Source organism: Schistocerca nitens, chromosome 5 (assembly GCF_023898315.1).
Source record: "Schistocerca nitens isolate TAMUIC-IGC-003100 chromosome 5, iqSchNite1.1, whole genome shotgun sequence".
Classification (NCBI taxonomy): domain Eukaryota; kingdom Metazoa; phylum Arthropoda; class Insecta; order Orthoptera; family Acrididae; genus Schistocerca; species Schistocerca nitens.
In genome coordinates, this window is record NC_064618.1 from 517,770,234 (window position 1) to 517,794,359 (window position 24,126).

At 39.4% G+C, this 24,126-nt stretch overlaps 1 protein-coding gene across 1 annotated transcript in view; it reads right to left on the reverse strand.

Moving 5' to 3' along the window:
• LOC126259383 (replication factor C subunit 3) overlaps nt 1-24,126 on the reverse strand; it is a 90,676-nt gene that overhangs the window by 23,298 nt on the left and 43,252 nt on the right. The window contains exons 4-5 of the mRNA XM_049956133.1: nt 22,314-22,513; nt 13,172-13,293 (exon numbers count right to left, since the gene is read on the reverse strand). Of these exons, the coding sequence (XP_049812090.1) occupies nt 13,172-13,293; nt 22,314-22,513 (322 nt within the window). The remainder of the gene's footprint in view (nt 1-13,171; nt 13,294-22,313; nt 22,514-24,126) is intronic.

Here is a 24,126-nt window from a genome sequence, read left to right on the forward strand (position 1 = left end):
CAAACCAGTCTCAGGACTGAAGACCACAACAACAACAACAAACAACAAAGGCGGAAATATTGTGGTGTTTGGAGTGCATCATTTCACACAAGTCACTGTGTAGTTCTGCGAACGACGTGTTACTTTTCCTCGCAATGTTCCCCGAAAATGAAGTGGCCAAGAGCATGCATTTACAATAGGACAAAATCGGTTATATCGTGCAATATGGACTAGCTCCCTTCTTTGAGTCTGAAATTAAAGCTGACCTCGTAAACGCATCACGGATTGTTGTTTGTTTTGACGAATCCTTGAACAAGGTGTGCAAAAGAATCCAGATGGACATTTTAGTGCGTTATTGGGACATTTAAAAAATCTGGTGTGCACGCATCGGCTTTTCTAGGCAGTGGCTCTAACATCAACCTCGCATTCTTAAGGGAACTTAAAAAATTTCTGAAAGGGATTGAAGGGGTAGACACTGTTTTATTGGAAATTGGAATGTGTGAGCTTCACATTGTTCACGGCGCCTTCAAGTCCTCAATTCAGGAAACAGTAGATGATAATTCAGTGTTTAAGTGCCTTGTACAATCTTTTTAAGGATGTCCCTGCCAGAAGAGCTCTGTATAATTTGACAACGGAATCAGAACTGTTTCCCTTAAAGTTTTGCGTGATCCGATGGCTGGAGAATGTGGATATTGCTGAGCGAACTCTAGTAATGCTTCCCTTTCTGAGATATTTGTTGCAAAGCTGGAAGAAAAAAACAAACCAAAATGTGCTAGCTACAGGGTAGTGGAGGATCACCTCAAGGACAAGCTACTCAATCCGAAAATTGCCCTTTTTCAAGACTCATGCTGGGGACTCGACACCTTTCCTAAAGGATTTCCAATCCAATTGGCCGCTAGCACCATTCCTCCATTCTGCTTTGACACAGGTAATGGAGACAACGATGATACGATTTGTCCAGCCGCAGCCGACGAAGATCTCGCTGTCAGTTAATTTGGACAAAGAATCCAATCTTTTGGGTGTGAACCACGTCAAGATTGGGTTCACTATCAAGAATTAGTTCAGGAAGTGTAGGTCTCTCACAGCCGTTGAAATTGCTAAGTTCCAGAACGAATGCAGAAGAGGAATGATCAAGCTCGTGTCAAAGTTGATGGAGAAATCTCCCCTACACTTTAGGTTGACAAAAGCTGTAAGCTGGCTTGATCCCACAATAGCATGCAGGGAGGCTGGTCTCAAATGATTTCATTCCTTTCTACAGGTTTTGGTGGAGAGCAATTGGATGGATGGTGGATGTGCCAATAAAGCAGAAGCGCAATACGCTTCTGTTGTAAAGAAGAACTGCAAAACAAAATTCGAAACATTCAACAAAAAGGAGCAACGGCTGAATGAGTTCTGGATGAAATGTCTCAAGAACCAAAATGCAATGTGCCACGAGCAGCAGAAGGTAATGGAAATCGCACTCACTTTGTCGCACGGTCAAGCAGGTGTGGAGTGAGGATTCTTGGTGAGAATATGGGGGATCAATCTGTAGTGAGCAGAAGACTGGTGTACAATGCAGTCAAGACACACTGCGGAGTCCAAGGAGTGCTTATAACAAAGTTCCTTATACACTCTTGTAAGAAACTCACGAGATCGATATGCTGAAGACCTCAAAAATCAAAATGCAGAGTCATCCAGGAAAAAGCATCATCGGACTAAAAAGGAAGATTGTTGACACAGAAATAAGGCAGCTTAAAGAGAAGAAGGCAAAACTTGAGGGAACCCATTCAAAACACTCAGATAGAGCAAGAATCTATTACAGAACAAATCAATGCTCTCGCACACAGCTCCAAGTGAGTTATTCTTCAAAGTAAATTCCTAAATTACAGTATTTGTTGTTAAACATGGTACTTCCTTCTAAATTATTTGCTGTATTGTCTAATAATAATTAAAATGTTTCTTTAATAAAATGTTTTCAAAACAAATGCATATGATGGTGTTATTTATTTTAAACTGCTAACTCCCATAGATGTTTACCGAGCAAGGTGGCGTAGTGGTTAGCACACTGGACTCGCATTCGGGAGGACGACGGTTCAATCCCGCATCCGGCCATCCTGATTTAGGTTTTCTGTGATTTCCCTAAATCGCTCCAGGCAAATGCCGGGATGGTTCCTTTGAAAGGGAAGGGCCGACTTCCTTCCTCGTCCTTCCCTAATCCAATGAGACCGATGACCTCACTGTTTGGTCTCTTCCCCAAGCAACCCCAACCCCATAGATGTTTAAATAAACATTGCAAACAATAACTTTCGTGATTCAAAAATGTTTGAAAAATAAACCTAAGAAATTAAGTATTAAAATAAAGACCAGAGGTAAAATTTAGCAACACGAAAATCTGAAAAGAAAAGACTGTAAAAATGCAGAAAATATTTTAGGGAAAAAAATATCTTATTATTCTAAAATGAAAGAAAGTAATTAAAGGTCTTTAACAACAATTTAACCACAAGCTTTTGTATTCAAATAAAAACAATAATAAAATGATTTTCTCATTTTATGCACATTATGCACTTTTTTTGAAGGTCAATTACACTTTTTGCCATCGATTGCATAATTTCAAGAACAACATTAAATACGAAAACTAACTTGAAGCTCAGTCTTTTTTGAGCGTGTGTTACATGTTAAGTCATATCAAAACACAAATGTGCCAGTAAAGTTTTAAATAGTGGCATAAATGACTTATCTTCGCCACTATTCATAATATTTTCCAGTGATCTGTTAGAAATGTAAACAACTGTGATGTCACGCACATCGAATGCACATTAGTTGTTACGGACATACTGCATAATCTTCGACCTAAAGCCTTAGACACTTTTTGGTGTCGCCAAACTGGTCTGTGCATTGTGTAAATTACCCATTTTCTATGCAACTAAACTTTTATTTAGATGTTATTCTCTGATTTATGTTTTATTGCTGCAATATTATTCAGCAGTAGTGGGCTAAAGTTCTTTGTCAGCGTATCAGATCTTACACGTCAAACCTTCAAAAATTTAACTGAAAACTAAAACAATGAAAAATTCCCGGAATTCTGAAAAATTCCCAGGTTTGTCCCGGATGAAAAAATTCCCGGGTTTTTCCCGGATCTCCCAGATGTCCCGGGCCGTATACACCCTGACTGAAGGGTGTGCTCCAAAGTACTTGTGCCTACACCTAGTATTGTACTCAGTATCATACCTGCCACATATCGCTGCCTATTGGTGCTTTACACAGCAGGGAAACCTCCAACCTCCACATTCTGTGATGAAGCATACATGTCCTAATAGCTTGTTAACTCCTCGCCTTTTCACTGTCATTCAACCAGTTTCCACAGTTGCTCATGACAGTACCACACCAACAGCCAACCAACTCCACCATTTCCGGTGCTCATTCCCATGCACTAAGATATAACAATCAGCTGCTTGTCGAAGTCACTTATGTCTGAGTATTTCCCCATTTTCTGCCCGTGTCATCAATATAACGATTCCTTAGTCACCTTTGCTTCACCTATATACTTTCCTTACTGTGTCACATGCCAGTGACGTCACCAGGTGGCATTCAATCTCACAGTATGCAGCGCTCATACAATTTTGGGGTCTCATTAATGAACGACTCCATCAATACACGAGTAATGCCTCTAAATCTAGAACATTTTCGTTTACCTAGAAGAATTTTATGATCTACAGAGTTGAAGACCTATCCAAGAACACATAAAAATACAACAGGTTAACTTCTTATATTGTTTTACCAGGGGTCTTATATTGCTTTCTCCTTAGATAAGACCAACACCGTTGTTGAAAGGTTATTGCCAGAAACGTTCTGTTATAAGCCACCTTCCCTAACACAGGTAGGAGGGAGATTGGTCTGTAATTAGAAGTCACTTGCTTAGCTTCATTTTTGTGAATGGATGATCCTAGTGCATATTTCAATCTTTCGAGACGTAAACTTTGACTTAACCCATTACAAAGGTAACTTGATCGGAGGTGGGAGTGGGGGAAAGGAGGGGGTGGGCTGGGGTGAGGGACAGGGGAAGATCTATAAAACAATATGAGACACAATGAATATGTGTGTACTGATAATGTCCTAGTGACTTTTTGCAATGTGACACAGTGATATGGATACAATATACAGGGTGGTCCATTGATAGTGACCAGACCAAATATCTCATGAAATAAGCATCAACCCAAAAAATTACAAAGAACGAAACTCTTCTAGCTTGAAGGGGGGAAACCAGATGGCGCTATGGTTGGCCCAGTAGATGGCGCTGCCATATGTCAAACGGATATCAACTGCGTTTTTTTTAAATAGATACCCCCATTTTTTATTAAATTTTTGTGTAGTACGTAAAGAAATATGAATGTTTTAGTTGGAAAACCTTTTTTGCTTTGTGCTAGATGGCACTGTAATAGTCACAAACGTATAAATACGTTGTATCACATAACATTCCACCAGTGCAGACGGTATTTACTTCATGATACATTACCTGTGTTAAAATGGACCGTTTACCAATTGCAAAAAAGGTCGATATCGTGTTGTTGTATGGCTATTGTGATCAAAATGCCCAACGGGCGTGTGCTATGTATGCTGCTCGGTATCCTGGACGACATCATCCAAGTGTCCGGACCGTTTGCCGGATAGTTACATTATTTAAGGAAGCAGGAAGTGCTGAGCCACATGTGAAACGTCACCATGACCTGCAACAAATGATGATGCCCAAGTAGGTGTTTTAGCTGCTGTCGTGGCTAATGCGCACATCAGTAGCAGACAAATTGCGCGAGAAACGGGAATCTCAAAAACATCAGTGTTGAGAATGCTACATCAACATCGATTGCACCCATACCATATTTCTATGCACCAGGAATTGCATGGCGACGACTTTGAACATCATGTACAGTTCTGTCACTGGGCACAAGAGAAATTACGGGACGCTGACAGATTCTTTTGCATGCGTTCTATTTAGTGACGAAGCGTCATTCACCAACAGCAGTAACGTAAACCGGCATAATATGCACTATTGGGCAATGGAAAATCCATGATGGCTGCGACAAGTGGAACATCAGCGACCTTGGCGGGTTAATGTATGATGCAGCATTATAGGAGGAAGGATAATTGGCTCCCATTTTATCTATGGCAATCTAAATGGTGCAATGTATGCTGATTTCCTACGTAATGTTCTACCGATGTTACTACAAGATGTTTCACTGCGTGACCGAATGGCGATGTACTTCCAACATGATGGATGTCCAGCACATAGCTCGCGTGCGGGTGAAGCGGTATTGAATAGCATATTTCATGACAGGTGGATTGGTCGTCGAAGCACCATACCAAGCCCCGCACGTTCACCGGATCTGACGTCCCTGGATTTCTTTCTGTGGGGAAAGTTGAAGGATATTTGCTATCGTGATCCACAGACAACGCCTGACAACTTGCATCAGTGCAGCACATTGTCAATGCATGTGCGAACATTATGGAAGGTGAACTATTCGTTGTTGAGAGGAATGTCGTTACACGTATTGCCAAATGCATTGAGGTTGGCGGACATCATTTTGAGCATTTATTGCATTAATGTGGTATTTACAGGTAATCACGCTGTAACAGCATGCGTTCTCAGAAATGATAAGTTCACAAAGGTACATGTATCACACTGGAACAACCAAAATAAAAAAATGTTCAAACATACCTACGTTCTATACTTGAATTTTAAAAACCTACCTGTTACCAACTGTTCATCTAAAATTGTGAGCCATATGTTTGTGACTATTACAGCGCCATCTATCACAAAGCGAAAAAAGTGGTCCAACTAAACCATTCATATTTCTTTACGTACTACATGAATATGTAATAAAAAATGGGGGTTCCTATTTTAAAAAATGCAACTGATATCTGTTTGACCTAGGCAGTGCCATCTAGCGGACCAACCATAGCGCCATCTGGTTTCCCCCTTCAAGCTACACAAGTTTCGTTCTTTGTAGTTTTTTCGTTTGACAATTATTTCGTGAGATATTTGGCCCGGTCACGATCAATGGACCACCCTGTATACCTTACAACTAGCTAGGAGTTGTGTATGTCTCTTGCAGTGTGTAGTGTCCCTCTAGTGATGCTACACTTAACATCAAGATAATGTGTCATGCACCCTCAGAGAGACACAGAAAACACATCTGTTCATATTGTGTGTCGTCCAATATAGCTTGCGGTAACATTTCTCTTTGCTGGACATGCACTCACTCGAAGTTGTAGTGACACTGGCTCCAACCCTTTAACCTACAGTGCCCACCCATGTTCAACTGGGCTTTAGTTCACGCAGCATTCCAGCCATTCTACACATATAATGTCGTCACATCGCAGGTACTAGTCCCTAAGTGGTTGGCCACAGTCATCTATCAGAGGAAACCCAGGACCATATGCACCATAAAAAGGAACACAAATTTTTGAAGGTAAAAAAAAAATCCAAGCCATCACAGTAACCCTGGAAAACGTGTAGTGGCATACACGCTCATTATATGACATCACTCCAGACAGGAACACTAGTGCCACCACTTTAGTTTATTCTCACAGCACTACCATGTTGCAACATGTCTCTTGCAGGCACCAGAGGAAGAGATGGCAAGAATTACTCTCCACGAAAACTGCAATCCATTCACGAACAGAACACAACACAACCATTTCTGAATCTACTCCCTGAATGCAGACTGAATGCAGCACACAATGTTTGTCGAGCAACTTGGTGCCTTTGCAAAAGGGGAATTCATATGGTAGATCACTCAAACATATAGATCAGCCTCTCAAAGCAAACAACACACCCTGACAGGCTACCACAAGGTTTCTATCCAGGGCAAGTATGATGTGATACGACATTTCAAGAACTTAACAGCAAGAAAGCATGTTGTCAACCTTGTCCTTACAGTTGCTGAATGTTTTATCCCTCCTACAACTGGATACAGCTACAGATACTGTTGATGACGCCAGTGGAATCAGCCCGATGAGACTCCGCCTTGTATAGCACTGGCCATTCCATTTGGCTTTGAATGAGCTACAGTGACCCAACTATCAGTCACTGTTTGCATAATTGTATACATATAGTAAACTGTGCTTGGCACATGAGCAAAATTTAACAGAAACAACAGACTTTGATCCCAAAGTTGAAGACCTCTCTCCTGACAAACACCTATTCCTAAAGGAACACTCTAGGTCCATTAAATATTCATATCAGTGTTACTAGGATTGCTTGACGGATTTGTTATAATTCAAATTCGTGCAACATGAAAGCTATTCAAGTAAACAGAACACCAGTTTCATTACCAATGAATATGTACACCAGCATGCACATATTCCTGTTGCTATTAGTCCAGGTTTGCAGGGTGGCTTTAATTATGAGTAATCATGCATTTCTTGCTTCTCCATAAAGATAGATATTAGCTGATTATATAAGTGGTCATACAGACTTAAGGGAACAAAAAATGATATCTCTCATTATAAGCTTCCCTCTATATGCCCCTCAAAGCTGCCTCTCCCTTGAGATACTAAAAGAGAGTACACAAACAATAAACTGGATTTGTTAATAAGTTAGAGATACAAGAACTAGGACTGCCACACCCAGTCAATATGACTGGTTAAATGGGCAATTTTATTTGACGCCTCATAAAAATCATTAGTACTCTTCTAACAATGATAAGTTATTATTTTTACCATCCCTTCTTTAATTTAGAAACTTCAGGTTCTCATATCCTTATTGCTCACAAGATCCTAAATACAGTTAAATATTTCATCATAACTAAAATGATGTATCAAATTCAAATTCAACGTATTAATGGGCAATTATTTTAGTAAGGCAAGTTCCTTTCTAAGCTTGTAGGTTTTGTCACAATCTTAATTTTTTACCTAATGTTCTCAAATATACAAGAACACCATTCTCTTGGGAGACCATCCTCTCTCTATGTGCTCTGACTGACGCCCGATAGAAACACTAGCCCTTCGATGAAGATGTTACCAGGTGCCCTAGTTCTATTACTATTCAAGAATAAAATATACCCTACATATACAAAAGTAGGTACATAATATGTAACACAAGCTTCATTTCAGAGACCTCTGACAATGACCTGTGTATGTGGAAAAGTCAAGCTGCAGAGTGGTTCACATTAAACTAAAGATCTTGCTATAACTGGCTGGATAAGTGAATTTGAAGATCAGAGGACGGCAAAGAAACAGCATCTCTGGCATATTCATGCATCTAGTACAGCACTGCAGTGATCAAACTGATCTTTGGGTTGAGGACAGCTTTACCTCCTTACCCATATTCCCCGCACTCAATTTTTCCCACATCTCAAACAGGTTTTATAACATCTGTGATTTTTCTGTACCAGAAAAATACAAATGTAGGGTGTCCACAATGATACTCCAACATTTTACTATCCTATATCTTTCTCATTTCAGATGGTGAACGTGTGAATCCTGAAGGGGCAGACAGAGCAACTCAACAAGTTTGTGGTGTGCAAATTTGATACGCCAAGTCGCCGTAGTGGAGGTGCAATCAATTGTTTTAGCAAATTGGAGGATATGAAGGAGCGTGCACAAGTGGTCTGGTGGTATGCAGAGAGAAAATCGGTGACCCAAGTGCAAAGAAACTTTCGTCAAGTTTACAACAAAGTGCCCCCGTCGTTCAAGACTATAAAGTAGTGTGATCAGTTTTTGGCTACTGGGAGTGTTGCAAAAGGGCATGGTGGTGGTAAACCTGGGATCAGCGAACATCATGTGGAACAAGTGCGACGGTCATTCGAACAAAGTCCACAGAAGTCAGTGCGACAGGCAGCACGGGAACTTCGTATGAAACGTTCAACAGTGCACAAAGTGCTTCATCAGTGATTACGTTTGTACGCATATGAAGTGCAGGTTGTGCAAGAAATCAAGCCTGATGATCGACCAAAGAGAGAAGAATTGGCATGTGCCATGTTAGATCGCATTGCTGTCGACAAGACATTTTTATCACTCGTGATGTTTACTAACGAGGCAACTTTTCAAGTGTCAGGGGCTGTCAATCGTCACAATGTGCGCATCTGGGGGTCCGAAAATCCACATGCACCTAGGGAACACATGTGCGACAGTCCAAAAGTAAATGTGTGGTGCGGTTTGATGATAAATCGCATTGTTGAGCCGTTTTTCTTTCAGGAGCCGACTGTGGATAGAGCGATCTACCTGGACATTTTGGAACAATTTGCCGTGCCGCAGATAACAGACCTGCTTGAAACAGCGCATAAGAATTGTCATCAACTCTGTCACAGAACAGATGCTCCGCAACACATGGTACGAAATCGATTATAGACTTGATATTCTTCGCACTACCCGTGGCGCCCATTTTCAAGTGTACTGAACCATCCACCTGTGTATGAAAACTTGATGAGCTGTTGTATGATTTCCCTGTATTTGTTCGTCAATAAATTGTGTTTCCTCTCAGATTTCATGAGTTCAAATGTTGGAGTCTCATTGTGGACACCCTGTATTATGCCACCACACATCCAAACACTTACAAAAAATGAAGCACTTCCTTGTTGTGCGGTTTAATTACATAAGAAAGAAACTGTTATACAACACCATACTGCAAACCAGTGTCCACCACTGGTGTCTGAAGTTGGGTGTTGCATTGAGGTTCGATGTTGCATTTTTATAAGAGACACTTAAAAGGGAGAAGATTCTTTATCTTAGTGCCTAGTTTTGTGACATTCATTATGATGTAAGCTCCCCTAGAGTTCATGGTGTATGAAGGTCACAAAATTCACTTTTTTAAACCCTATTTAAGATCTTGCAAAAAGTTAGATTAAGGGTGTACATAATAAAAGTTCCAGTTTCAAAATGCTGTATAAAGGGAACCACTGTTCAGAATGACATCACATTTGAACAGCATATTATTGGGGCAAGGGCAAATGTCATGGGAGAAAAACAAGTGAAATCCGACCAATAGATGGCGCTGTAAGCATCAGAATATGCACACCAACAAACATGCGGGACATGGCTGTTCCTCAGTTTCCACCTGAGACATGCAGGATACAGCTCTTCCTCAGTTTATGTCCAAGACACAGAATATGAATCTCTTCATGAAGGATCATGTGCTGATGATAGTAAAGCTCTGTTACAAGAACTGCGAATGTATGCCAGTAGCCCTGCAGAAGTTCAGACACTCAAGGGTATGAAAAATGGCATTGGTCCTATGTCTGCTATGGGTCTGGAGAAAAGATTACAAAATTAAAAAGACAGGTTCCTTTGAAATGCAATGTGGTGTAGCGAGGAAAGCAGTTGATCCAACATCTGTTGAAGATGTGGCCACAGCATTGCAGGAGGGGTCAAGAGGCGGTGTGCAAACATGCAGTGCACGGGGAATTGCCTGAATGTTGGACATGCCTACGAGCACAGTGCATAAAATCCTATGAAACATCCTGCATTGGTATCCATACAAAATCACCTATGTTCAGAAGTTGCTTTCTACTGTCCTTCATCAAGACAAATGTTCTCTCTGGAATTTGTTGTTTGCATGTAAGTGGACAGTGAATGGCCAGGGAACATTCTGTTGATTGATGAAGCCCATTTCCATCTCCAAGGACATACCAATGTGCAGAATTGCAGAATATGGGCAATGGAAAACGTGCACACACATCAACTGATACCACTTCATTCTGCAAAGGTGACTGTGTGGTGCTGGTTGGCGGCACCATTTACCACCGCTGGCAAACGTTCTGAAAGCCTTTTATGCACCAATCATTTCAACCCTTCAACAGTGTGGATGTGTGGGTAGGATCATTTTTATGCAAGATGGTGTTCCTCTGCAGACTGCACAGCCAGAGAAGCGGCTCCTGCAGAAGCATTTAGCAAATTCTAGAATTAACAGCTGTCATTCCCCAACAGCCTGGCTGTCCAAATCATCTGGTGGGGCTATGAACTGAAACCACACAGCGCACAACGGATTCTGAATGTGACCGCTGACAAACTCTGATCAGCTGTGGAACATGCCATTACTCGATTTCAAATTGTGGTACAAAACGGTGTCATTTTGCTTATATGCAGGTTTTTGGGCCCAGGACAAGTAAAAATCAATGCATTTTGCTTTTTATGCAGTTTTTTGTCTCAGGACACTTAAAATCTGATTTTTCTCATCCAATGTGCTATGACCTTGCTGTGGAGGATGGATTACCTAACTGACAGTGCCACAACTGTTGACTGCCAACTCGTGCTGTCATGCATATTGAAGAGTATGGATAATGTAATGTGCAACTCAAACCACAGCTGTCCTTTGGCGATTCATATGTCATTTAGCGAACCCCATTTATGTTAAGACACTTGCAGCACCATCTATTGGTCAAATTTTCATTTTTTTTCCCGTGATGTTTCCCCATGCATCAATAACATGCTATTCAAATTTGATGTCATTCTGAGCAGTGGTTGTCTTTCTACAGTGCTTTGAAACTGAAACTTTAATTATGACACCCCCTATACCTATGACAGAAAAATGTCTGCGCCAAAGAGCATGCTACAATTTATCAATTAATTAGGAAAACAATTATTGTTACGTAATGACCAATGTTCTTAACACGAATGAAATACATACATCATTTAAAAGACTGGAACTAAGAGAGAAATTATACATTATAAATACACTTATTCTTACCTCACTTGTACTGAAAATTTGCCCTCCAATTTATTATTGGTGCTAACTTGTTAGTCATCCATTAGTCATCCACTGATCGGGTTTTATGATCTCCATCATGACATCTCTTCAATGGAAAGCATCACCAAAGCCAGAATGAGTTTATTCTTTTCAAAACTGAAAAGCACCTTTTGTGCTTTGACCGACATTATGGGAATGCCCCTGTCTATTACAGTATTATTTTGCACAATATTTAAAACTGGTAACAGTCACCCTAGTCTCTTTACAGCAAGCAGCTCTGCATCAAAAATGGGGAAAAGTATGTACTTTGTAGATTCTTTTCAATCACACTTCACAACCTACTAACTATGCGACGAGCTAGTTCTCACTGTCCAGAACTTACCAGATACAGTGACGCATAGACAATGGTGGTATCAAGTACCGAGACACTCAATCACTTAGAAACACAACAACACCTTTACGAAAGACTCCTGTTTGGTTGCTTCATTTGGGGGAATGGACCAAACAGCAAGATCATCGGAATAGGGAAGGAACCATCCTGGCACTTGCCTGGAGCGATTTTGGGAAGTCACAGAAAACCTATATCAGGAGGGCTGCACGCAGGTTTGAACTGTTGTCCTGCTGAATGCAAGTTCAGTGTGCTAGCCATTGTGCCACCTTGCACAGTCGAAATGCTCTTAGAAATAATATTCATATATATGATAAACATAAACATTACGGCTGCAGTAACACCAACAATCACAATATTCTAGCCACAAAATGTCACAAAGTTAGCATTAAATTTAAGCTCTACTTACAATTGACAAAAATATAAAATGCAGTTATGAAAAACCATCTCCTCCAAATCTCTACCCTCAGGACCAATTTTTGAATAACCAAAATTACTATAATTTCTGCTGAAATATCAATACTGCCAATATTGTGCATGGTGGAATGGCTTATCCTAGCAGTTTGGATAACAAATTAATGTTCTGGACACAGAGAAAGCTGGGAGAAAAGTCCCCCATACAAAGGTGCTACCTAATGGGACATTTGGAACAGTTTCTAGTCAGGGAGTTGGATGCTGACTGCAACACCCTGCAACGTCACTGGCGAGCATGTTACCTGGTGCTACAGACAGACCTCGACTCATCCCTGCTCGAAAAACAAGGGGCCGTGCTATCTGTCATAGAGTTGCTGTAGGAGTACGACCCTCCCTCCCCACCGCAAGTTTGCTTCAAGCCTGGCAGCATTTTTGGATCAGTTATGAGGTAATAGTCTGTTGTATGACCACAGATAGTTCATTGCAACATGAAAATGGGACATACAAAGTCTAAAATTATTGGGAGTTGTGCAACACTGTGACAATACCATGCACTGCCACAGTTGCAACCACTAAATTTCATTCTGTTTGTTTACATAGCACAATTATACACTTAGTAAAGTTTGGTCTTACAAATAAATTGATTTAGGCTGTGTAGATATTATGTATAACTTTAGCAACAATTGCCAGGAAGGTAAACATGAGTAATTAGTGCCTGAGGTATTACTTACGTTCGATCAATGAAAAAGGTCTGTGTCATAAGAAGTGCTCTACGCATGTTTCTGTCTGACTTCTCAGCAATACGGTCTATGAGTTCTGCTGGTAACTCAAACTTCTCCCTTTCACAAACACTCTGCAAAATAAGGCAATGATTTAGCGAAGTTACATTAAACAGTTGCAGAATAACAGACTGGCAAATCAGATAATATAGAAGCTAATGAATAACTAATATGATAACTGAACAATGGAAACTACTGTTACAAATATCAACAATGTAGGAAAACACAGATTGCTACTTACCGTAACTGTGTGTATGAATTGTGTGCGTCTCTGTTTTGCTGATGAAGGCTGTGGCCAAAAGCTTTATGAAGTGTCTTTTAATTGTGCCTGTCTGCAACTTAACACGTCTTCTTTATACGGTAAGTATCAATCTGCCTTTTCCTACATTGTTAATATGATAATTGTTACCCTACTGACATTGTCCTGTACGTGCCTTTCAATTTATTTTGTTCAGAAAACACTTGCAGAAAAGACACGAGAAATTTCTTCTTCATTAGCAGAGTGGTTGCCAGGAATGTGAAAATATCTGACAGCAAAGAACACTGCAAAATCAAATTTTAAAACAGCTCTCTAGGGAGGGCCAGGTGTAAAAACAAGTACTAAAAGTACACTGAAAGCAATGCCAAGTCAAAGACTGTGTTTACTGTTTGAGAGTACAAACAGAATATAAGGGTTTAATATCCTGCTGACAATGAGGTCATTAGAATCATCAGAACTGGAGCACAAGCCTGGGTTGCATTGGAAATCAGCTTCACCCTCTTCGAAGAAACTACCGTGGTTTTTGGCTTCATTAATTTAAGGAAACCATGGCAAATTTAAATTACGATGGGTGGATGATTATTTTAACATTATTTCTTCCAATCATGAATCCATCGACTGAACCACTGTATCAGTTTACAGTATCTCCAAGTAAATAAGTTTCTTTAGGCTTGTCCAAACATCCATTATGGCCAAGAGCTTCTGTTACTCCACCCATTTTTATCATGGCTATTGCTCAATTATAAAGAAATGTTTCAATGGATGAAGGAGGACTGCTAAGCAGTTTCACAGTCCAGTTTTTCTAAAGCACCAAGTCCAACCGAGCTTCGAGCAAATGTCTCAGTTGTTTGAAGTAAGTGTCCTCAAAACACTGTCATATTCAGGTTATTCTGAGACATCCTGAGGGGTACCTTGGATCTTGAGAATGCTATCCTCTCAGGTTAGTCTTCTCTGGACTCTGAGAAAAATGTAGTGCAGTACTGAAACTGAATAAAATAAATGAAATCTTGCGGATTACAGCCTCAATTTAATGTTGCTTTGGCAGCTTTCATCTCTCATATTACTTCATATTAATTCAAGCAAATTCTTCTTTAGCACATACAAACTAATTAAACATATGTGGTGTACATCATATCACCTGACAATCCTTGGGCCTGTCAGCCAGCAGGACACACTGTTTACAAGGCCAGATTTAAGGGAGAAAGCTTTATTCCAAATAAATGCTACACTATTTGAAAGAGAAGCTAATGACATATTGTATCTCATGGTGTGAACAAATGTTCAAAATGCTTTCAAAATAATTAGCCACCCTTTGTAACTATTTGTTTTTAGCTGCACCAATATGTTCTGCGTGGAATCTTTAAATAGTTTTCTACAGCTGCCATTAACAAACATTCTAATTATGAGCAAATATTTACAGTATTATGAAACATTACTGGGCAACAAGCCTTTTTAATTATAGAGTGATGCAAAGACATGAGTGGAGCAGCCTTCAGCTGTTATACCAACAGTTTTCACCAATGTTTAAGAATTTCTCACTTTTCTCTTTTTTCCCCTTGTTGCTTTCCAAATAAAGATTCTTACACACTAATGTATCACTATTCAGAATTCTGGTTGTTGTAATAGGACGCACCTGTGTATTTTAGCACTAGGCGATAAGAAACTTTCAACAACATTTTAAAAAAGCAGGATGATATCATAAAAACTGTCTCTTATGACCTTGTTGTTGATGGGACATTGAAAACTAATCTCCTCCTCCTCCTCCTCCTCCTTCTTCTTCTTCTTCTTCTTCTTCTTCTTCAGAAAAAATTTATTTATTAATTACAAGAATGAGGAATCATGTCTTATATGAAACTCTGTAGCCCTAATGTTTCAGCAGCAGCAAAGAGATGAGCTTGACTGGATGTTTCCTGCTAAGAACAACATGACTACAATGAGACAAGAGATAAATCTTCAAGCAATTTCCATCGATGTCTGATTTGATTGCCTTTGTGCAGAGAGGAATCCAGAGTTTCCAACAACAAGGAACACAAGAACTACATTATTGTAACAGCAACAGGAAACAAGATAGGTGCAATAACTTGACTTCAAAGTTGTGTAGTTTGCACTGTGTCTATTGCCATTATTAATTATTGTTATTATTATTATTATTATTATTATTCAACTAGCCATACAGGCTTATGGGAACACAGTGGCTGCCTCCAAATGAAATTCATTTATTGTATTTTTCAGGCTGGGGTACACAAATGACCTGCACATTGTTTAAATTAATTTTTGAGAAGTCATTTCCAAATTTATACATTTCTACTGCAGCAGCTAAGGAAACAGACATATAACCGCTGGCACTACATTAATCCAAAGGTCTTAGAGTACTCTCACAGGTACAAAAAAAAAAAAAAAAAGAGGGTACCGCAGGCTGAAAAAAAATTAATGATAAAATTATATATAGCGCAGAAAATAAAAGCAAAGTGGTGTTGGATGTTATAAAACAAGACACTAAAAAGGCATACACAAGTATAACAACATACTAGTCAAAGATGGGAACAGAATAGTAGGAAGTTCTCAGGAATTAGCAAATTCTGTAAATGATTATTTCTCTGGTATAGCGGAAAAGTTGCAGCAAAATTTTCCTAAAAGACATATGGCAACACCCCATGTCTTACACAGCAAACACAACAATGATGTTTCCCACAACAGCGTTTGAACTTAGGAAGACAAACACCAATTAAAACATAAGAAGTCAGTAGGCATAATGAAGTTCCTGCTTCTGTACAGAAGATGTGGATAGACAGCATAAAGCCCCATTAACATATGTAATACATGAGTCCTTTAGTGCAGGTATTTCCCCCACACGTGTGGTGCCCTTACTAAAGAAAAAATGTGGAAAGTAAAGAAAACAGCAGCCCAGTTTCACTACTGTCTCCATTCTCAAAAATAAATGAATCAATAATGAAAGTGACTAATAAATTACATGCGTAAATGGAACCTTTTTGCTGAATTAGTTTGGTTTCCAAAGTGGAAAAGTACAAATTGGTCATTACAAAGTTCACAAAAGTGGTACTTGAAGCTCCTGATAAGGAGCAGGTATTTTCCTAAACTTCTCCACAGCTTTTGACACTGCTGACTGTAAAATATTACTAAGCAAGCAAGAAGCAATAGATATAATAGTAACAGTGAATGAGTGGTTCCAGTCTTACTTGGAAAACAGGATGTAAAACATGAAAATAGTTCACACATTTGTTGTTGAAAAATTTTTAGTAAAACAATTGTCAGATATGAAACACATAAACACAGGTTTCCCTCAGGGTAGCGCATCGCGTCCTATTATGTTCATAATATATCAGTGACTCTCCAGAGAGTGTAAGAAATGGAGAAAAAATTCTCTTTGCTGATGAGAGCAACATCATACTCACCGATGAAACACCAGAGCTCCTTTAAGAGAAAACAGATGAAACCTTAATGGATGTTTATTACTGGGCAGCATGTAACAAATTAATGGTGAATGTAAAGAAAACAAAGGGTGTACACTTCAGCATAAAGAGGGGAAAACTGTCACATTAAGCATAGATGATAAAACCATAGATGGTGTAACAAACACAAAGTTTTTAGTGATGAACACTGTCAGCTGTTGCGAAATGAACACACAAAGATACTGCTAAACAGAATGCCATCAGAATGTTATCCTCTTAGGGTGTTGGCATCTGTCTGTTACAGTGAATGTCTTGTGGGGACTATTTGGCATTTGTACACTCAGTTCTTAGCTATGGGAGCCTTTTCTGGGGATTAAAGGCACAAAACATAGACACAGTCTTTAAACTGCAGAAACGGACCATAAGAATAATAACTGGATGCAGTAGTCAAGCTCACTGTAAAGAGCTCTTTCAAAAACTGGGCAACCTTACTGCAACAGGTGAGGACATCTACCAATTTGTGGTGTGCATGAGGAGAAACATTACAAAATATTTCACCAATACACTGCCAGAAAAAAGAGTTATTATACCTGGAAAGACAGCACTGATTTTGATCTGACGATGGCATATGTCATCTGTGGATAGCAGCTGTACTGATAATGGTTTTGATGTCGTCCACCAACAGATAGGATAGTGGCATAGCTGCTAGAGTGCCATCTGTGTCTATCCTTTAACTGGGAATGCTCACAGCCAGAAAGCTCAGTAAAGTGCAAACACATGAAGCAAGCTGGTAACCGTGCCACAGAGATACACTCGTGCTTCCTACAGCGAACTGAGCGAGTTTGAAAGGGGTCGAATAATGGCCTTCTGAGTGGTGAGATGGTCCTTTTGGAGAATTGCCACACAAGCTAGACATATTGCATCAGTTGTTCAACTTCGCTGGTATCAAATGGTCACATGAGCATTCTCACACTTGTAGATGAGGTTCTGGAAATCAACGGCACATACATGCCAGCCAGGATTGTCAGAGGACTTATGATCCCGGTCATGTCAACACAAACTGTTACAAACCAGTTATTAGCAGCAGGGCAATGGGCATACAGCCCATCTTCCACTCACGCCACACCATCGAGGTGCACAGCTCAACTGGTGCTGTCAGAGGATCACTTAGAAGATGGAATGGCTCACCATGGTTTTCAGCAATGAAAGCAGATTCTGCCTGCATGTAAGTGGTGGTCATTTGTGTCTCACAGAGTGCATTCACTCAACACGCACTGGCCCAACCCCAGGCCTTATGGTCTGGGGTGCAACAAACTACAACTCTTGCTCACCTTTGGTGCTTCTGGAGGGGCTGCTAACCAGTGCTTGATACATGCAGAATGTTGTTAGACCTGCTCTTTTGCCCATCTTGCAACAGGAGAGTGATGCGTTGTTCCACCAGGATAAGGTGTGCCCACACACTGCCCATAAAACTCAACGTGCTCTGCATGTTGTGCGGCAACCCTGGCCAACACAATCTCTGGACTTGTTTCCAGTTGAGCACTTGTGGGATGTGATGGGACAAGAAGTGGCTCCTGCGACTAGTCAACCAACACCTCTTACAGAATTATATGAACAGATCAATCAGGTATGGAATAACATATCCCAGAGCAGCATTCGTCCTCTGTACGACTGACTGGATGTAAGAGTCAGCACCTGCGTTGCTGTCCATGGAGGCTACACCATGTATTAATATGGGTGTTTCAGCATAAGTTGATACCTGGTATCTTACAACTGCCTATGCTATTGATCTGTAAATGTAATCGTTTCATTTCCTCCATAGGCAACGTTGCAACAATAAACAGGGTGCGTGTGTGCGCGCGCGCGCGCGCGCGCGCGCGCACGCACACACACACACACACACACACACACACACACACATGAAAAAAAAAATTCCTGGACTTTTCCCAGATTTTCTGGTTAATAATACTTTTTTCTTGGGTAAAAATATACTTTCCCTTGGAGCTGTAAAACATATTAATCTTTTGAATAGCGAAGGTTTTATAGACCGATAAAGAACTTCCGGCACTTTAGTAAACAAAAACCAGCAAAAATAAGAAAGCATTCCGGAAAGATATTTGATGCATGGCAATATTTACACTAAATATTTTTGTATTATGCAATTATAAACACAAATTCCACCAAATACAGAATGGTATGCCATGCAGTTCATGGTGGTTTGCAGAGTGTAAATGTAGATTTAGATTTAGCTTCTAAAGCACTGAAATCACGACTGTGAAGCGCTTTTCTCAGGCAATCACAGTTCCTGTCACGTAATATTTCCAGCCAATGACAACAGATATTCAGAACCCAGGAAATGTGATGTAGCCAACCAATAGCACCATCATTGTTAAGGAGCATGAACACACAAATACAAAAAGTTAATGGTTTAAATTAATATACAAACAGCATAGCTACAAGAAAAGCTAAGCTTTCACATTTAATATCAGTTATCAAAAATTTTTTGCTGTTTTCTTTCCTGAAGTGTGGTTCACCAGGATCCTAAGAGCACAAACTTAAATTGAAACAGCGGAATATTACTGACAAGCACTGTTATAACTTTCACTGCTGTGCAATGAACATTTTGTGGGTTACCTGGCTGCATACATGTTCCATCAAGCACTTCAACTTTTCCATAGAAAAGCCAACTACCTCTGAAATCGCTCAAGAATTCGCCTTGCACCTTTCTTATGGAAAATTGTACTTTTTGCCATCGTTATAGCATAATCTGTAATCTACGAAAGAATTAAAATAAATATGAAAAATAAACATCAAAACTTGGTATTTTTTAGCGTTTGTTGCCCGTTAAAATATATCAAACACAAATGTAAACTTTTAAATAATGGCATAAATGGCTGGTCTTCTGGGCCTGAAACTTTCTTAAGTGGCTGGTTCTCAATTTTGAATGAGAGTCTAATGCTCCATGATTTAAGAAATTTGTCACACACTGTCACATGTAATGTAAGTCATCTAGAGTAAGAGGAATTTTACTTGTAATGCTTTTCACACCCCCATTCCATATTTTCCCACAACCTGTTAGAAACATAAATAACTGTGATGCCTCCCATATCAAAACGAGGCCCACAAGAAAGACATGACTAAAACATTTCGTTGTTACTAAGTATTGCATAGCTGTTGATACGTTGATACCTAAGACGAAACAAGGCCCCTGGAGTAAACGATATTCTGTAAGAAATACAGACAGCCTTGGGAGAGCCAGCCATGACAAAACTCTTCCATCTGGTGTGCAAGATGTATGAGACAGGCGACATACCCTCAGACTTTAAGAAGAAAGTAATAATTCCAATTCCAAAGAAAGCAGTTGCTGACAAGAGTGAAAATTATTGAACTATCAGTTTAATAAGCCATGGTTGCAAAATACTAGCAAGAGTTCTTTACAGAAGAATGGGAAAGCTGGCAGAAGCTGACCTCGGAGACAATCAGTTTGGGTACCGGAGAAATATAGGAATAAGCAAATCAATACTGACCCCCACAATTTATCTTGGGAGATAGGTTAAGGAAAGGCAAACCTGCATTTATAGCATTTGCAGACTTAGAAAAAGCTTTTGACAAGTTTGACTGGAATACTCTTCCCAAATTTCTGAAGGCAGCAGGGGTCAAACGCGGGGAGCAAAAGGCTATATACAACTTGTGCAGAATCCAGACGGCAGTTGTAAGAGTCAAGGGGGATGAAATGGAAGCAGTGGTTGAGAAGACAGTGATACAAGTTGCAGCCTATCCCTAATGTTATTCAATCTGCACAGTGAACAAACAGTAAAGCAAACAAAAGAAAAAATTTGGAGTGAAAATTAAGGTTCAGGAAAAAGAAATAAAAACCATGTGTTTTGCTGATAACATCGTAATTCTGTCAGAGGCAGCAAGGGGCTTGGAAGAGCAGTTGAGCAGAATGACACTGTCTTGAGAGGAGGATATAAGATGAACATCAACAACAGCAAAACATGGATAATGTTTGGACTGCAATTGAATCAAATCAGGTGATGCTAAGGAAATTAGATTAGGAAACAAGACACTTAAAGTAGTAGGTGAGTTTTGCTATTTGGGCACCAAAATAATTGATGATGGCTGAAGTAGAGAGGATATAAAATGAAGACTGGCAATAGGAAAAAAAAACATTTCTGAAGAAGAGAAATTTGTTAACATCAAATATGGATTTAAGTGCTAGGAAGTCTTCTCTGAAAGTAACTGTCTGTACTGTAAGCATGTATGGAAGTGAAATATGGACGATAAATAGTCTAGAAAAAAAGAAAATGGAAAATAGCAGCTTTCGAAATGTGGTGCTACAGAAGAATGCTGAAGATTAGATGGGTAGATCACAGAACTAATGAGGAGTTACTGAATACAACTGGGGAGACGAAAAATGCGTGGGGCAACTTGACCAAGAGAAGAGATCAGTTGATAGGACACATTCTAAGACATCAAGGGATCACCAATTTAGTACTGGAGGGAAGTGTGGGGGGTGAAAATCGTAGAGGGAGACCAAGAGATGAATACATTAAGCAGATTCAGAAAGATCAGGTTGCAGTAGTTATTTGGAAATGAAGAGGCTTCCGAAGGATAGAATATCACGGAGAGTTGGATCAGACCAGTCTTAGAACTGAAGACTACAACAACAACCGCTATGCTAGATGTTCTCAATTTGAATTGTTTTTCTTCATACTTCCACAGTTCCTGTTTTCTTTATATTGTGTTACCGATGAGCTGCAGTATTAATAATTTTGTCAGTCTTACTGATTTGGTTGTTGATAATCAAATATGGTCTGCAGTGCAACAGTAAAGGTCTTATGCATCAACACTGGGTTTATTACAATGCAAGAAATGAAGCTTTAATTCCATAACAGAAGCAGGAGTACACTTAAATATGGTGGCACATCTTTCTTCCAACAATTAGTATGTAACACTCAGTAACTGCAGTATTAATTTTGTTAACTATTTATGTCATACCGGATACACAGTTTCTGAAAGAGATATTATATGTTCAATTGATGCACCTGCTGGCACATTCCTTGCATCTGTTATTATTAATATTACTGATGTGCATTTGCTGTAATTAACCTTCAACATCATTCATCTTTATGTATTTCTGTGGGAGAAGCCAACTTCATTGTGTTTCCCATACACCATTAATTTGTGGCAGATTATCCATTTTGATATTTGTAGTAATGTCGCTGTTGGCCCAGTAATGCCTTAGTTGCTTTTAACAGTCAAGTGTGGATGGGGAGAATGAGTAAACTAGTTTGTAAACTTTTGTAGTGGAGCAGCCAAATATACACAGAAAAAGACTGTTACATGCATGACAGAACATACAGCTACAAAGCAATTACATTACGAAGTAAAATGAAGCACTACTGTAAAGAACCATTCTCACCTTGATAACAGAAATAATTGTTTCTTTTGAAGGAGCAGGCACACGCACAGCTAGGCAACGACTAAGGATAGCAGGAATAACACGGGACATGGATGAAGCGCACAGAATGATACGGCATGTGGCAATATATTTTTCCATTGTCCTACGAAGGGCATGTTGTGCATCCTTCGTTAACCTATCTGCGTCCATAACAACAATCACTGGAACACACAAACATTACACATTTTCTTCCAACTGCTGCAAAATTTTAAAGCATTAATAACAAAAATAATTGTTGACACTCCCCACTGTGTGTGTGTGTGTGTGTGTGTGTGTGAGAGAGAGAGAGAGAGAGAGAGAGAGAGAGAGAGAGAGAGAGAGAGAGGGGGGGGGGGGGGGGGGGGGGAGATGAGTCAAACAAGTGCCTGTATCGTAAACAAACTTCGGACCTGCGTGTACACCTATTGAATTTCAATCATTTTATCTGTAGGAACAATTACACGTTTATAGCAAAAAAAAAAAAAAGAGAAAGAAGCAGCCAGTTTCCACGTGAAATAAATAATGTTCTATCTGAAAGACTGCTTGGATCCAATGACGGTCCAAAAAAATGCCGTTACCATACTCTGTGAGCTTTTTATTACCTACAATATGAGCTTGATAAATGTATAACACATACATGGTTAATCACACTCCTATGGTCATTAAACTTGGTTGTAATATCTGCTACATTCTGCTTCTACATGCTACTTTATAATGTTCTTATAACATCATCCATTAAAGGCAATGCCTTGCTGATGCAGCTATTTGTATTAGTTTCTTGCCAACAGTATTATGTCATTCTAGTTTTCGCATTTTATTCTTCATCATTAGTTTCGAAGCTCTTGCAGCAGCTGTGTTTGCAGACAAAAATCACTAGGTTTCAAGTCCACATATTATCCAGACAACTGTTTTTTACATAAACCCATACATGTTACAGCACCTTTGTGCTATCATCAGAGAGTACTTTTATTCAGTTCTTTAAAATGTAAAGACATTTTAAGTAATAATTATTCTAAAAAAATCAGTACTAAAAACAGTTTTTGTCTGTTGTTGCTGTTATCATATTTATTCCCAACATTGCTGTGTTATGTATGGCCCTCTGTCCCTACTGTGTACTGTGTAGCTTATCGTCTGCAATTAAATGATTTTATGTGAGTCTTGTTAGCAAGTTAACAAGCCACTTTGTCTATAACCATAATTTTGCTGTGTGAAAATATTTTGCAACTATATTTTGCGATTACTTACAGTTAGTTTCGAAACATCCATCCTCAAATGCTGCTAAAATTAACACACAAACACAATGCATGTTTTTTTCAGAGCTTCACTCACATGTTACACTTTTTCATTTTACAGAACACAGTGCTTATGTTGCTGCTAGGTGTCCACATTCATTTTTTCATAGCAGTTTGGTGCTACTTGTCTATAATTTGCTTTCCTTATGCTAATATCTTTTGTATGTGAAAGTTTTCTTCTATTGCAAATTACAGTATAGGTTGTGGCTGGATTTTCGTATTTTTAAATATGTTTCTAGTTAAATTAGGTGATGGTCATGGGCTACTAAGTACTTACCAAATGTACCGTGGTAGCTGTTACTTTTTAGAGCTCTGAAGGGTTCTGATTATCTTGTTTTGAAGTTCCTGCAAGTCTGCCCTATATATACTGACTGACAAGAGTTCCATGTAAGTTTGCATATGTGTGATTTGTTGAATTTATCTGTGGGAGCATACCATGTCCTGAGTTCCTTCTGTGTTATGTTGTATTGTATTGTATTTGAAGTCCATGTTTCTTAAAAATA